The sequence below is a fragment of the Monodelphis domestica genome, chromosome 1 (assembly GCF_027887165.1).
Source record: "Monodelphis domestica isolate mMonDom1 chromosome 1, mMonDom1.pri, whole genome shotgun sequence".
Taxonomy (NCBI): domain Eukaryota; kingdom Metazoa; phylum Chordata; class Mammalia; order Didelphimorphia; family Didelphidae; genus Monodelphis; species Monodelphis domestica.
In genome coordinates this window covers 70,094,107-70,106,613 of record NC_077227.1, presented here as the reverse complement: position 1 = coordinate 70,106,613, position 12,507 = coordinate 70,094,107, and the positions used below count along the sequence as shown (strand labels likewise).

The window sequence follows — 12,507 nt, the reverse complement described above, 5'->3', positions numbered from 1 at the left end:
TAAAGAAATTATTCAGTCATGCCACTAATATGAGTCAGAGGCAGAACTTGTGTGTCTTTAAGGCGGTCCTCTACTATCCCATGCTGCTTCTCAAGACAGACCATAGGATCTTAGACTTAGAGCCTGAAGGAGACTGAGAGAATCTATGTTCTCTCTCTCCTTCTCTTCCCTCTCCCTCCAGTTTAAAAATGAAGGACCTGAGGATTCTATATCAAGCAACCCTGGGAGGGCAAGCTGAGTCAAAATTAATGAAATGCTACAGGAAATTTCTCCCTGGCTGAGTGTTAGGATTAAGAGAGGGCCGTCATAGCTCGCTGTCATTTTGGCCATCACCTACAGGGCCTGGTCTTCTTCTGAGAAGCAGCAGCCATGGCTTCATCCTTCTTCTCTCTCTATTTTCATAGAGGCTGCTTACAATCAGCATAGAGGACAGAAACCTGAGAAGCTTGGATGGCTGAGATAGCCAGGTCTACAGAAGATCAGGGGCTACCCTAATGGGGGAGTTGAGGCTCAGACTTCCTCAGAAGGCACTTCTAAAAGGCGAGGGCTATGCTTTTCTGAGGTACCTATCTTCACCTCATTCCTAAACTCAGGGATGTCCTAGTGGAAGTCAAGTCCTAACCCTAGGAGTTCTACTTGACACTGGGCACACAAATCCTGGACTGGGGATTGGAGGGAAGGTTCTTCTTTTCCCTATTTCCCACCCTCCCACCCCCAATCCCAGGATATGGGAAAGGGCAACGAGCTACCTCCTCGGCCTTCACTGTCAGCAGGCTTCACCTGGATAGGGCGGTTCATCTGAAAAACAAAAGATGAGCACATAAAGTTAGATTGAGAGAACCCTTAGCTGAGCCCAGCAAATCTAGCCTCTGACCCTTGTGGAATTCCAGGACTCCTGATCCCTAGGGTCCCTCGCATCCCTAGACCCTGCCTGGCATGGATCCTTCAGGCCTGACCCAAACCCTGGCCTGAATAATTTCAGTGGATTTTGGTTGTCTTTGGAATAAAATTCTGATTCCTTTGGCATTTGAAGACTTTCATCATTTTTTTTGCCCAGTTTCCATATTTTCTCTATTAGCAGATTACTGGGAGAAATTTTTGAAGAGGCAGAACTCTGGGGGTAGGTTTTATCATGATTAGAGGTTTTTCCTCTGACATCATATGGGTCTGATCATGCAGCCTTTTTGGTTCTACCTAAACCATCATCCTTTGCCCATTCCATCTTATTCCTTAAATTCTCTCCCAGATCAGGGATATGGAGAAAGTATAGTCTCTGACCAAGGCTTGTGGGGTTCACTTCTTGCCTATCTTTCCAGGATTATTACACAGTAATCCGCTTCATGTACCCTACACTTAATCTAAACAGGTTATTCATATACAATATTCCATCTCCCATCTCCAGATCTTTGCACAGTCACCTCCCCCTATTCCTTCCCATCAAATATTTATTCTCTTGATCTCAACTTCAGAGATGAGGTGGTAGGGATTAAAGTTAGTTGACTTGCCTCAACCTTCTATCCCAAATACCACAAAGCTTAACCCCCCACCTCACACATCCTTAGCCTGAGTAGCTCCCATCCTCAGGAGAAGGTTTGGGATGCCCCCTGCCCACCAAGTTGTAAATGGGATTATGAATTAGATGGAGTTTATGTGGTCTCACCTGGATCAAGTTGGCTATAAGCTTTGAGATTCTTAGACAAAAGTGTTGGAAATTCATGGCTCCTCCTCCCTACTTTTGGAAGAGCCAAGCCTAGACCTTGTAGGCACAGGGACATCTGCCCAAGTTGGGGGTGTGGTGGAATAATGTTTAACTTTTGGTGTTCTAGACATTTTTTCTAGCCCTGTCTAGGAAGAGACATTGCATCTGGCAGACACAAGTCACTACCATCATTAAATATTAACTGAGCACCTAAGTTATCCCCAGATGGCCCTATTGCAGGGCACTACTGAGGAGTCAGGAGGAGAAACCACAAGCTCTCACCTCCAAGAGTATCCTATACAGTTAGAGGGACAAGACCCACACACTTGGAATAAAATGATACAGCAAGGGTCAGAGTTCAGAGAAGAGAGGGATCAGTTTGGTGGCTTCCTGAGGGGCAGAGGATTAGATTTAGTCCCTTCCTTCCTCATATCCTGGATAAAACATTTTTTAGGGGAAGATGATGGATCTAACGATCCTTCAACTTGACTCCAAGCTCTTGCAGCCAGGCTGATAATATGGTTATGTAGAAATGTATGATCTACAGAATTCACAACCCTGGAGGGTAGGTAATACAGATACAGCCGTCCCCATTTTATGGATGAAGAGACTGAGGCTTAGAGACATCATACCATGCTCCAGAAATAAGAGTGGTTCCTATTGCCTCCAGAAAAAAAGCCTTCAGGTCTGTGTGCAGTTTCTCACATATGACATCCCAGCTCTTATCTCCATGTTGTTGCACAAGTTGCCATGATGCCTAGAATACTCTCCCTCCTCACATCTGCTTCTTGGAATCTATAGTTTCCTTCAAGACTCCCACAGGAGGTATATCTCAATTTGTCACCTTTCTCTGCACTCTACCTCCACCATTTTTAGAGCCCCCCCACCCTTTCCAACATTACTTTGCATATATTTTGTATTTCCTTATGTGATTTAGTTGTATATACAATGTTTCCCTCCCATATTCTGCAAGCTCCATGAGGGCAAGGATTATGTTTTTGTCATTGTATCACCCTTGCCTGCCACAAAGTGGGCGCTTAATGCTTGTTGAATGAATAAATGATTGAATGAAATGACACTCCTAAGGCTAAACAGGGATATGAGAGCAGGGCTTGAGTCCAGGTTCTGATCAATGTGCCTGCTCCCCTGGTGCTTCGATCCAGGGAGAATGGTGCCCTGGACCATAAACACCAGGATTTTGGCCACCGGAAAGGTACTCTCCTCATTATAAATGAATAAATTGGCTTTCTGGCTTACAAATCTGTTTACAGTGAACTCGTCTAGCACAAATCAATTCCTTAGTGTCTCGTGGCTTTGGGGTGAACTAATGAAATTGAGTTTCTGAACTGTGACAGTCTCATTGTGGATCATTCCTTTAATCCACAGACAGACGGTGGGAGCTGTCTGCTCCTGAGACAGACTTAATATGTTTGCATGTAGTACATGGAGCTCTTGGCCCTCAGAGAGGAGAGCCAGGCTGTATTCTTTCTGAGAGGATGGATAAACTATGAGACATGGAAGAGACAAAATGAGGAGGAACGGGGGATGACTGCAGACAGCTCTAGCTGGACAACTTTGACATTGCAGAGGAAACTTAAAGTATGAGAGTTGGAGGGGACCTCAGAGGTACTATTCCCTTGACTACTTCCAGCAATGGAGAGCTTATTATCTTTCAAGGCAATGCATGAAACTATTGGACAACAAACTATCAGAAAGCTCTTCCTAACATTGAAGCAAATCGATTTCCCTCAGGTTTTCATCCCAGTTCTGCTCTTCCTGGCCAAGCAGAATATATCTAATTCATCTCCCTATCTATATCTAATGTCTATATCTATCTTGAAGAAAGCTACAGAGTCCAAGAATATCCAATAGATTTAGATGCATCTATACCTAATGTTCTCCTCTTCGAGTTACATATCACCAGTTCCAGGAATGGATTTTCATGTAGTGTGGTTCTGAGTTCCTTCACCATCCTGGTCAGCTCCCTCTGGAGAATAAAACTTGTCCACATTCCTTCTAGAACTGAATCTAGTACTCATATTTGTTTTAGACTACTTTTTATGCATTCTTGTTTTGGACATCATTCTCCTTTCCGTAATGAATTGGTGCTTGGCTCACAAATGTTCTCTCTTCCCTTTTTCTTTCTTCTTGCCTTCATACTAGGGGAGTTCAGTATACATATATGTATTGATACATATCGCCTGACCCAGAAGATGTTGAATTAATACTAGCTGTCTGACCATTCTTATTTCTTTGATTTCCTAGACAAATAGCATATATATATAACTACTTTGTAGAAAGTTAATATAAATAGGAACTTCTAGTTATTTTTCTTTCATTTGCATGATTTCATTAGTCTGCATTTTACAAATATTCCTTAAATACAGGATTTCCCAAAAGTCTTAGTGTCATTATAGGTTTTAACAGCTTTGGGGATACTCTGGCTATAATTTTTAATGGTCTAGTGTTCCATTTCTTAGAAGCTCCATAATTTAATTAGATAATCCCTAACTGCTGGAGTAGATTATTTCCAGTTTTTCTCCATTACAAAGAATGCAGCTATTCTTTTTCTTTATACAAATAACTCTCTAATTTAATGTATAGGGGAAGAGCAATCAGGTTCCTCTAACTGAGGGACATGAGACTGAGGCAAGACTAGTACTATAGCTAAAATAATCTTCATTTCTTCAATGATTAGGGAGGATAAGCATATTTCAAATGGTTATTTGTCATTTGCATTTCTTCATTTGTAAATTGCCGATGTATGTCCTTTGGAGATTAGGATTGCATTCATAGATTTATATAATTTCCTTGTGAATCAGAATACATGTAAGTAAGTAGCAATTAGATTTGCCTCATAGGTTTTACCTTACTCTATTACTTTTGTTTTTTTTTAATCTTGATTTTATATATATATATATACATATATATATTTGGTAAGAGAACTAATTGACTGATTGGGTTTATTTACAAATACAATTAAATTCCTTGACCTTTTCTCTAGTGATTTCTTCTATTCATTCAAAGGATAATTTATTATCTTCCTTTTTTAGGAGAGACAACTATTATTTCATATACTTTTGACCTTTAAGATGCTTACTTCATGGATACAGATTTTTTATTATATATTGTTATATAGAACTAATCAATTTCCACAATATTTCTATCCAGTTTTTTTAAAACCCTTACCTTCCTCAGTAGAATTGTGAGTTGGCTATGGGAAGGGGAGGAAGGGAAAGAATATGATTCTTGTAACCAAGGAATAATGTTCCAAAATGACTAAATAAAAAAACAAAACAAAATAAATGTGAATACTCTAGCAAAACAAAACAAAACATCAACAAAAAAAACCTCTTACCTTCTATCTTAGAATCAATATTGTGTATTGGTTCCAAGGCAGAAGAGCAGTAAGGACTAGGCAATGGGGGTGAAGTGACTTGCCCAGCATCACACAGCTAGGAGGTGTTTGAACCTAGGACCTCCTGTCTCTAACTATGAAGCCACCTAGCTGCTCCCTCTATCCAGTTTTTCTAACAATTATTATAACCATTTCATTCCCACATATTTAATATCCATAGATTTACCAAATGCTTAACTTTTGCTTAAATTTCTTTGTGGGATTCCAATTGTCTAGTGTTTCCATTTGTTGTTCAATACTAGATGACTTTAATAATTATCATTCTTAGTATGTTTTAAAGTGTGATAAGGACAATTTCCATTTGTGGGGTCAAAGCACCCCTTGATATGTTTGTTTGCTTTTGGATTTCATTATCGTTTTATAAAGTAAGACACTGGGATTTTGATTGGCATTGTATTAAATCAATAAACCAATTTTAGGAGTATTGATATTTTTGCTTTGTTCATTTGGCCTGTTCCTTCTCATGGACTGTCCCTGCAGTTAAGGTTTTATTTTATTTATGTCAATAATGTTTCTAACATTATCTTGACAAGGGGCCTGAGTGTGCTTTGGGAAGTCAATACCAAAAGATCTGATTTTTTTGGTTTTTAATGTAAGGCAGCATAGCCATAGCATAATGGAGGCAGATTCGGCCTTGGACTCATAAAGCCCTTAATGTACTCCTCTGATACATCCTAGCTACAGGGTCCCAGGTTGTTGTACCTCTCGATCTATTTTCTTACCTGTAAAATGAGTATAATAGCATCTACTTCACAGGTCTGTGAGGACCAATGAAATAATTTGTGTAAAATACTTTGCAAGCCATAAATCATTACAGAAATGTTAGTTATTAATAAAATTAAGAATATAGTAAATAAGTAAAAAGTAATAATACAATAACATTATTTTAAAATAACCTCTCAGCACCTCAAAATAACTCTCTGAGTATATCACTCATGGATGAGTTGCAGATTTTTATCAATGGAGGGAGTTTCCATATCAGAAACTCCTTATACCACTGTACAAAGGTACAGGCTTACAAAAATTTAATATTTGTACTGTTAGTCATTATTCAGAATTAAAAATATTTAGAATTAGAATTCAGAATTCAAAATATCATTAATTTTTCTATCTCCTTTTAAATCCTATTAAGTAAATAATATGTTTACTTGTATACATCTTAATCTTATTTTTGTAATTTATGTATACTTTTAATCTAATTTCCATTATGGTCTGAAAATGTAATGGACAGAATTTTTTTCTTTTTCAATTTACCAAGCACTACTTTTTGCCCAAGAATATTATTGACTTTTATTTAAGTCCTTATGTACTTAGGGGGGAAAAGAATATCTTTTGACCTTGTTTAGCAAAGTCTACTAATCTCTGATTTCTTTGGTGTTTATCTTTTTGCTTAATTGATCTTATTTTAATAATGGGCTGTAATGAGATCACCTAGCATTCTGAGGTTTTTACTTACTACTCATTGTATAGCCATAAACTTCTATAAATATAACTGTCATCTTCCTTGAGACTTATCTAGTTTACTATTTACTCTCTTTCACCATGTCATAATATCTTGTCTACCCCTTTTCATATCTGGTTTGAATTTCACTTTATTTGATAGCTGCCTTGTATATAGTAAGTGCCTAATAAGTGCTTGTGGAACTGTGCATCCATCTTCCTATTTTTAACCAATTCACTGAATTAAAGAATTGGAAGGGACTTCAGAGGCCTTTTAGTCTAACCCATACTTGCAGATGGGAGCAAAGGTATAGACAGTGAGATGGATAGAGAGATGAGGAGTCAATAATCATGAAGCCCCAGTGAAGTCTAAAAAGTGTTACTCAGGTTTTTCTTTGATGCCTAATATAATAGTCACCATTACAGAAGCCAATCATTTTATTGTAATCAAATGATAATCAGTTGTAAAATTTTGATTCCTTAAAATAACATTAAAATTCTATCTTTAATGTAAAATGTAATGTAAAAAGTATTTGCAATGTGTTCTATTCTAGAAAAGAGTTATTTGCTCTACTGAAAAGAGAAGAATGGAAATACTAGGAGGCAGAAATCTTCTGACTCCAACTGTTGAACCTCTGACTGTAGGGATTTTTCAGTTGTCCATTCTCAGAGATCAAATGAATGAAATAGAACAAACATTTAAAATTAGGCTACCACGTGCTACTGTTTATTCTGGTTAATTATGGAATTCCTCCCTCTCCTTCCCCCCAATTTATTTAAATATAGCTTCTCCATTCTTTCCTTTTAAATATCCTCTAAAGGACCATTATTCTGAAGTTTGATTTTCTGGTTCCATTCTGAAGATTAGCTTTCCTCTGCCCCACATAATTACCTTTTCATTTTTGTTATATCATGGTATTATTTTCATTTCATTTTCAATATCTACCATCTGGGTTACAATTCTTTGATCCCCTCCCTGCTTTTTTTTTTGCTGCCCCCCAATGTTTTTTACTACTTTTTTGTTGCTTTCTATTTTAATTTTTTTAAATTATCTCCCTTCAAGTTCTTGGGAGCTGAAATTCATACTTTCTTTCATTTCTTTTTAGGTATCTTTAATCTATTGAAATTTATTCTGTGGAAAATGTTGGGATGTTTTGGGTGCTCTTATGGCCTGTATTTCTCCTGTAGTATTACCCCTTCTTTTTCCTTTATTGCAGAAGTTTTTGCCTGTTTTTTCCCCCTTCAATTTACTCATTGTTCCACAAATATGTTTTATTTTTTCTTGTATAGAGATTTTTTTTAATTGGGGAGGCATTTCAATGGCATATGAGGAAGTAGTTGAAGGAGTTGTTCTATAAAATGTCTCATCTTTGACTTTCAAAGCTCTCTGAAGTAAGTGTTACTATATCCCCATTTTACAGATAAAAACGTTGAGGCTGAGTTGGATTGAAAGACTTGTTGAGGATTCCAAATCTAAGAGGTATTTGAGTCAGGGTTTGAACTCAGGTCTTCCTGACTCCAAGTCCAGATCTCTATGCACTACAATACCTATTTATAGCTAACATTCATATCATTCTCCTCCCTCCCTACCCCCCCCCCCCCCGATTTGCCAGTGTATTCTGAGGATGTGTTCTTGGACCTATTCTCTCTCTCTCTCTCTCTCTCAAAGATTTCGACAGCACCAATTCAACTATCATTTCTACGACTCCCAGATTTATGTATTTGGCCCACATTTCTCTCCTGACCACCATTTCCTCTTTTTTCACATGTCCATTGGAATGTCCCAAACTCACTCATTACCTTTCCCCTAAGTCCACTTCCACTTACCCAGGTTCAGAACCTGAGAATCCCCTTCAATTCTTCACTACCATCTATACTATTACAATCATCTCCCAATGATCTTCCTGCCTCCAGCCTCTCCCTTCTTCAAAACATTCTCTATACAGATGCCAAACTGATATCAAACCTTGTGACATCCTTGCTCAAGGAATCTCACTTATATCTTGTTGCCTCCAGGATAAAACATGTCCCAACTTTGACATTTAAAGTCCTTCACAATTTGTCCATCTGTCCAGGTTGACTCCATATTCCTTCCCATCCTACACTCTATATTCCAGTTCCATTTTCATGGCTCCCTCTTCCCATGCCTTATGGAGCCTTGAAACTCTTTTCAAAGCTCAGATCAATTATTACTTCCTTCAGAAGACTTTTTTTTAATGCTCCTGATTGTTAGTGCCCTCCAATTAGTTGTATTTTTTAACATATATTTTCATATCTATGAGTATGTTGCACCACCATGAGAGTTGCATCACCCCCTCTCAGTAGAATGAAAGTTCCTTCAGGGAAAGAAATGTTTCATTTTTTGTCTTTGTAGTCTCAGCTATTCTTGGCACAGAGTAGGTCCTTTATAATGCTTGTTGGGTTGATTGCTTGATTGGGCAGTTCATTTAATCTTTCTGAGCCTTAGTTTATTCATCTATAAAGGACAGGAAGGGAAACAATAAACTGGGGAAATATTTTTATAACAAATTTCTCTAATAAAGGTTTTATTTCTCAAATCTATAGAGAACTAAGTCAAATTTATAAGAATGTAAGTCATTCCCAAATTGATAAATTGTCAAAGCACCTGAATAAATCAAAGCTATCAATAATCATGTGAAAAAATGTTCTAAATCATTCTTGATTAGAGAAATGCCAAATAAAACAACTCTAAGGTACCACTTCACACCTGTCAGATTGGCCAATATGACAGTAAAGGAAGATGATAAATGTAGGACAGGAAGTGTCAAAACTGGGACTCTAATGCATTGCTGGGGGGGTTGTGAATTGATCCAACCACATTGTACATGGTAACAGCAATATTGTGGAATGATCGATTGTGATAGACTTAGCTATTCATAGCAGTACAATGATCCAGACAATTCTGAAGGACTTATGACAAAGAATGCTATCCACCTCTAGATAAAGAACTGTTGGAGTCAGGATGCAGATCAAGGCATACGATATTTCATTTTAAGTTTATTTGGCTTTTTTATTTTAGAGTTTTTGTTTTATATGATATTTATGTGATTCTCTTACAAAAATGAACAACATGGAAATGTTTTATATAATAATATATGTATAACCCAGATTAAATTGTTTGCCAGCTCCAGGAAGGGGAGAGGGCAGGGAGGGAAGAAGACAATGGATCATAAAGCTTTGAAAAACTTATGTGGAAATTTGTTATTATATGTAATTGGTAAAATAAAATATCTCTATAATAATAAAAATAAAGAAATATAAAGGGCAGGGCTGGACCAGTTGATTTCTAAGGTCCTTTTCACTTTGAACATACCACAAAACTAATAATGTTAAAGGAAAACAAAAACCCAGGAAAGACATAAGAAGGAAAACCCCACAAGATGTAAGGTTTGGTGTTGCCTGAGTTCTATCTCCATGCCTGGCTAACCTAATTAGGCCTTAGTACTTCTGACAGATTCCACTCTTTGTCTCTAGGAAGATTTTCTGAATCCATTTCAGATACGTAGCTTCTTCCCCTGGATTATTTTGTTTGTGGGTCCTTACTCTGAAGATTCCATTTTAGAGCTCTGGGAGATTTCCCCTTTTTCCATTCCATGTCAGTTTTAGGTGACATATGGAGTTGTCTGCAACATTAGATTGTTTGAGTCATTCTCTTATTAACCAATGTTTACTGTGAAGTTTCTTTCTTGTCCTATGGGAAGGAAGTAATTTTTTTCAGTTAGTTACCATTATGTTAATCCTAAACCTAACAATATCATTAAGCAGAATTCTAACTTTAACCCTAAGGTTAATTCAGATATGTATCCTTAGGCTGTTTGAGTCTTAGAAAACTCTACCCCAAATTACTCTTCCTGAGTCCCTGGAGTGATGATGTACTAGGAAAGTTCCTGTGAATGGTTCCCTGAAATGATCTCTACTCTTTTTTGTCTTTTAGGAAACAATGGAAAGAAAGAACTCTGTATATCTGGTCCTCCCTGCTACTAGGGACTTCCCTCTTAGATTACTTCCTTGTGTTCTGAATATATTTTGTAGTTCTTTACATGCTGTTTCCCCATTAGATTGTGAGTTTCTTGAGGGCAGGAACAGAGTTTTTGCCTTTCTTTCTATCCCCCCAGAACTTAGCATACTGCTTAGTATAGAGTAAGTGCTTAATAAATGCTTGGCTTCTGCTGTTTAGTATCTTTGTGCAAGTAACCTAACCATCCTAGGCTTTCCTTCAAAGTTTCCTCATCTGTAAAATTGGAGTAGGTGGCCTCTGAGTTCTCTTCCAGTTCTAGATCTTTAATCCAATGATTCTCCTTTTCTCTCCTCTTTGTAGTCATACAGCTGGCTCAGAGAGGAGTCCCAGTAGCTGTTTCAGTGCTAGCCTGAGTTGGGGTGAGGAAGTAAGAGTGGAAGATGGCTCTCTGTTGTAGGAGAGATGGAAGGATGATGGGTAAGAGAGATGAAAAGGATAGGAATGTCAGTTCCCAAATACAAGAATTCTAGATTGAATCTTCCCCCTTTTGAAGCTGGAAGAATCAAGTTTTTAGGTAAAAATAAGGTTTACTCATTTCCCTCAGGACAGAGCAACTGTTGTCCTAATTCCTAAAGAGGTTGCTTAGGTTTGAAAAGGAAATAAGATTAGGAAGAGCTTGTCCTCTGAGCTAATGTATTAAGAATCATGGAAGAGAGTTTTCATTTTTTGGGGGGGGGGAAGGAGAGAGATGTCTCTGATCAGTTAGTCATTTCCCAAGACTTCCCTAAGCATTGTAAAATTGGACTTGAACTCTGGACTTCAATCCCCACAATTCCTTGCTCCACTTCCCCAGAATGCTTTGTAATCTCACCTGGGCCGAGATTGAGAAGGTATTTAACCTGATTGCAAAAGCTTTTAGCTCTTTTTTGGACTTCCGTTTTGGAGCAGACGCGTCTCTTCTGTGATGTGAGGTTATTTTGTCTAGGCCTCTGGCCTAGGCACATGCTTCTTACTTGTATATTCTTTAATCTTTAACCTTTAATAAACCTCTAAAAATATAATACTCCTTGCAGAAACTAATTTCTACCTGCCTCAGTCTCCCCTAATTTTAATCTTTACAGTTTCAAGGGATAGAGGAATGGAAAGGCCATAAGGGCTAATTCCAGGGGTGCAAAGTAGGACTTGTGGATTTGATATTAGAAGGTGGGGAGGGCTATGGGAATAATAATACCATTTACAGAGCACTCTAAAGTCTGTAGAGCATTTCACATGTTTTATTTCATTTATTAAATATGAATTAGGTGCTATAGTTATCTTCATTTACAGATGAGGAAACTGAAGTTGACTGGTTAAATGATTTACCCAGGAGTAATCGATTAATCAATAACTATTTAATAATCACCTACTGTGTTCCAGGCATGGTGATAAACCCTGGGAACGCAAGAGGTGAAAGACAGTGCTGACCTTCAAGGAGCATACAATCTAATGGGTTGCAAAACTAGTAGTTGGATTTGAACTGTCTTCTTTTTTTCTTTAAACCCTTACCTTCCATCTTAGAATCAAGTCTATGTATTGGTTTTAAGGCAGAAGACCAATAAGGGGTAGGTAATGGGGGTTAATTGCCTTGCCCAGGGTCACATAGCTAGGAAGTGTCTATTTGAACCCAGGACTTCCCATTTCTAGCTTTGCTGTCTATCCACTGAGCTACCTAGCTGCCCCCTGAGCTCAAGTCTTCTTGACTTGAGGGTAGAGAGGGTGTGGAGTCCAGCACTCTATACATTATACCATTTAGTGGATTGATACCAGGGACAAATCAGAATTTCTAGGTAGTTCCAGTTGCCCATGCCAAGTGTCAGATTCCTCTGAAAAATAGACCAGATATGTGCCTGATGAAAGGAATTTTATGGATCTACTTCAACTACACTGGAGTATTCAGGTTTTTATTGACAGCCCAGAGCTGGAGATAAAGCC

The 12,507-nt window shown here is 37.9% G+C and overlaps 1 protein-coding gene across 18 annotated transcripts in view; it reads right to left on the bottom strand.

The window, feature by feature from the left end:
- The window catches only part of CELF6 (CUGBP Elav-like family member 6), a 134,000-nt gene that overhangs the window by 25,512 nt on the left and 95,981 nt on the right, over positions 1 to 12,507 (bottom strand). For all 18 annotated transcript variants that reach the window (XM_007478542.3, XM_007478531.3, XM_007478535.3 and 15 more), the window contains exon 3: positions 750 to 798. In XM_007478542.3, the coding sequence (XP_007478604.1) occupies positions 750 to 798 (49 nt within the window). The remainder of the gene's footprint in view (positions 1 to 749; positions 799 to 12,507) is intronic.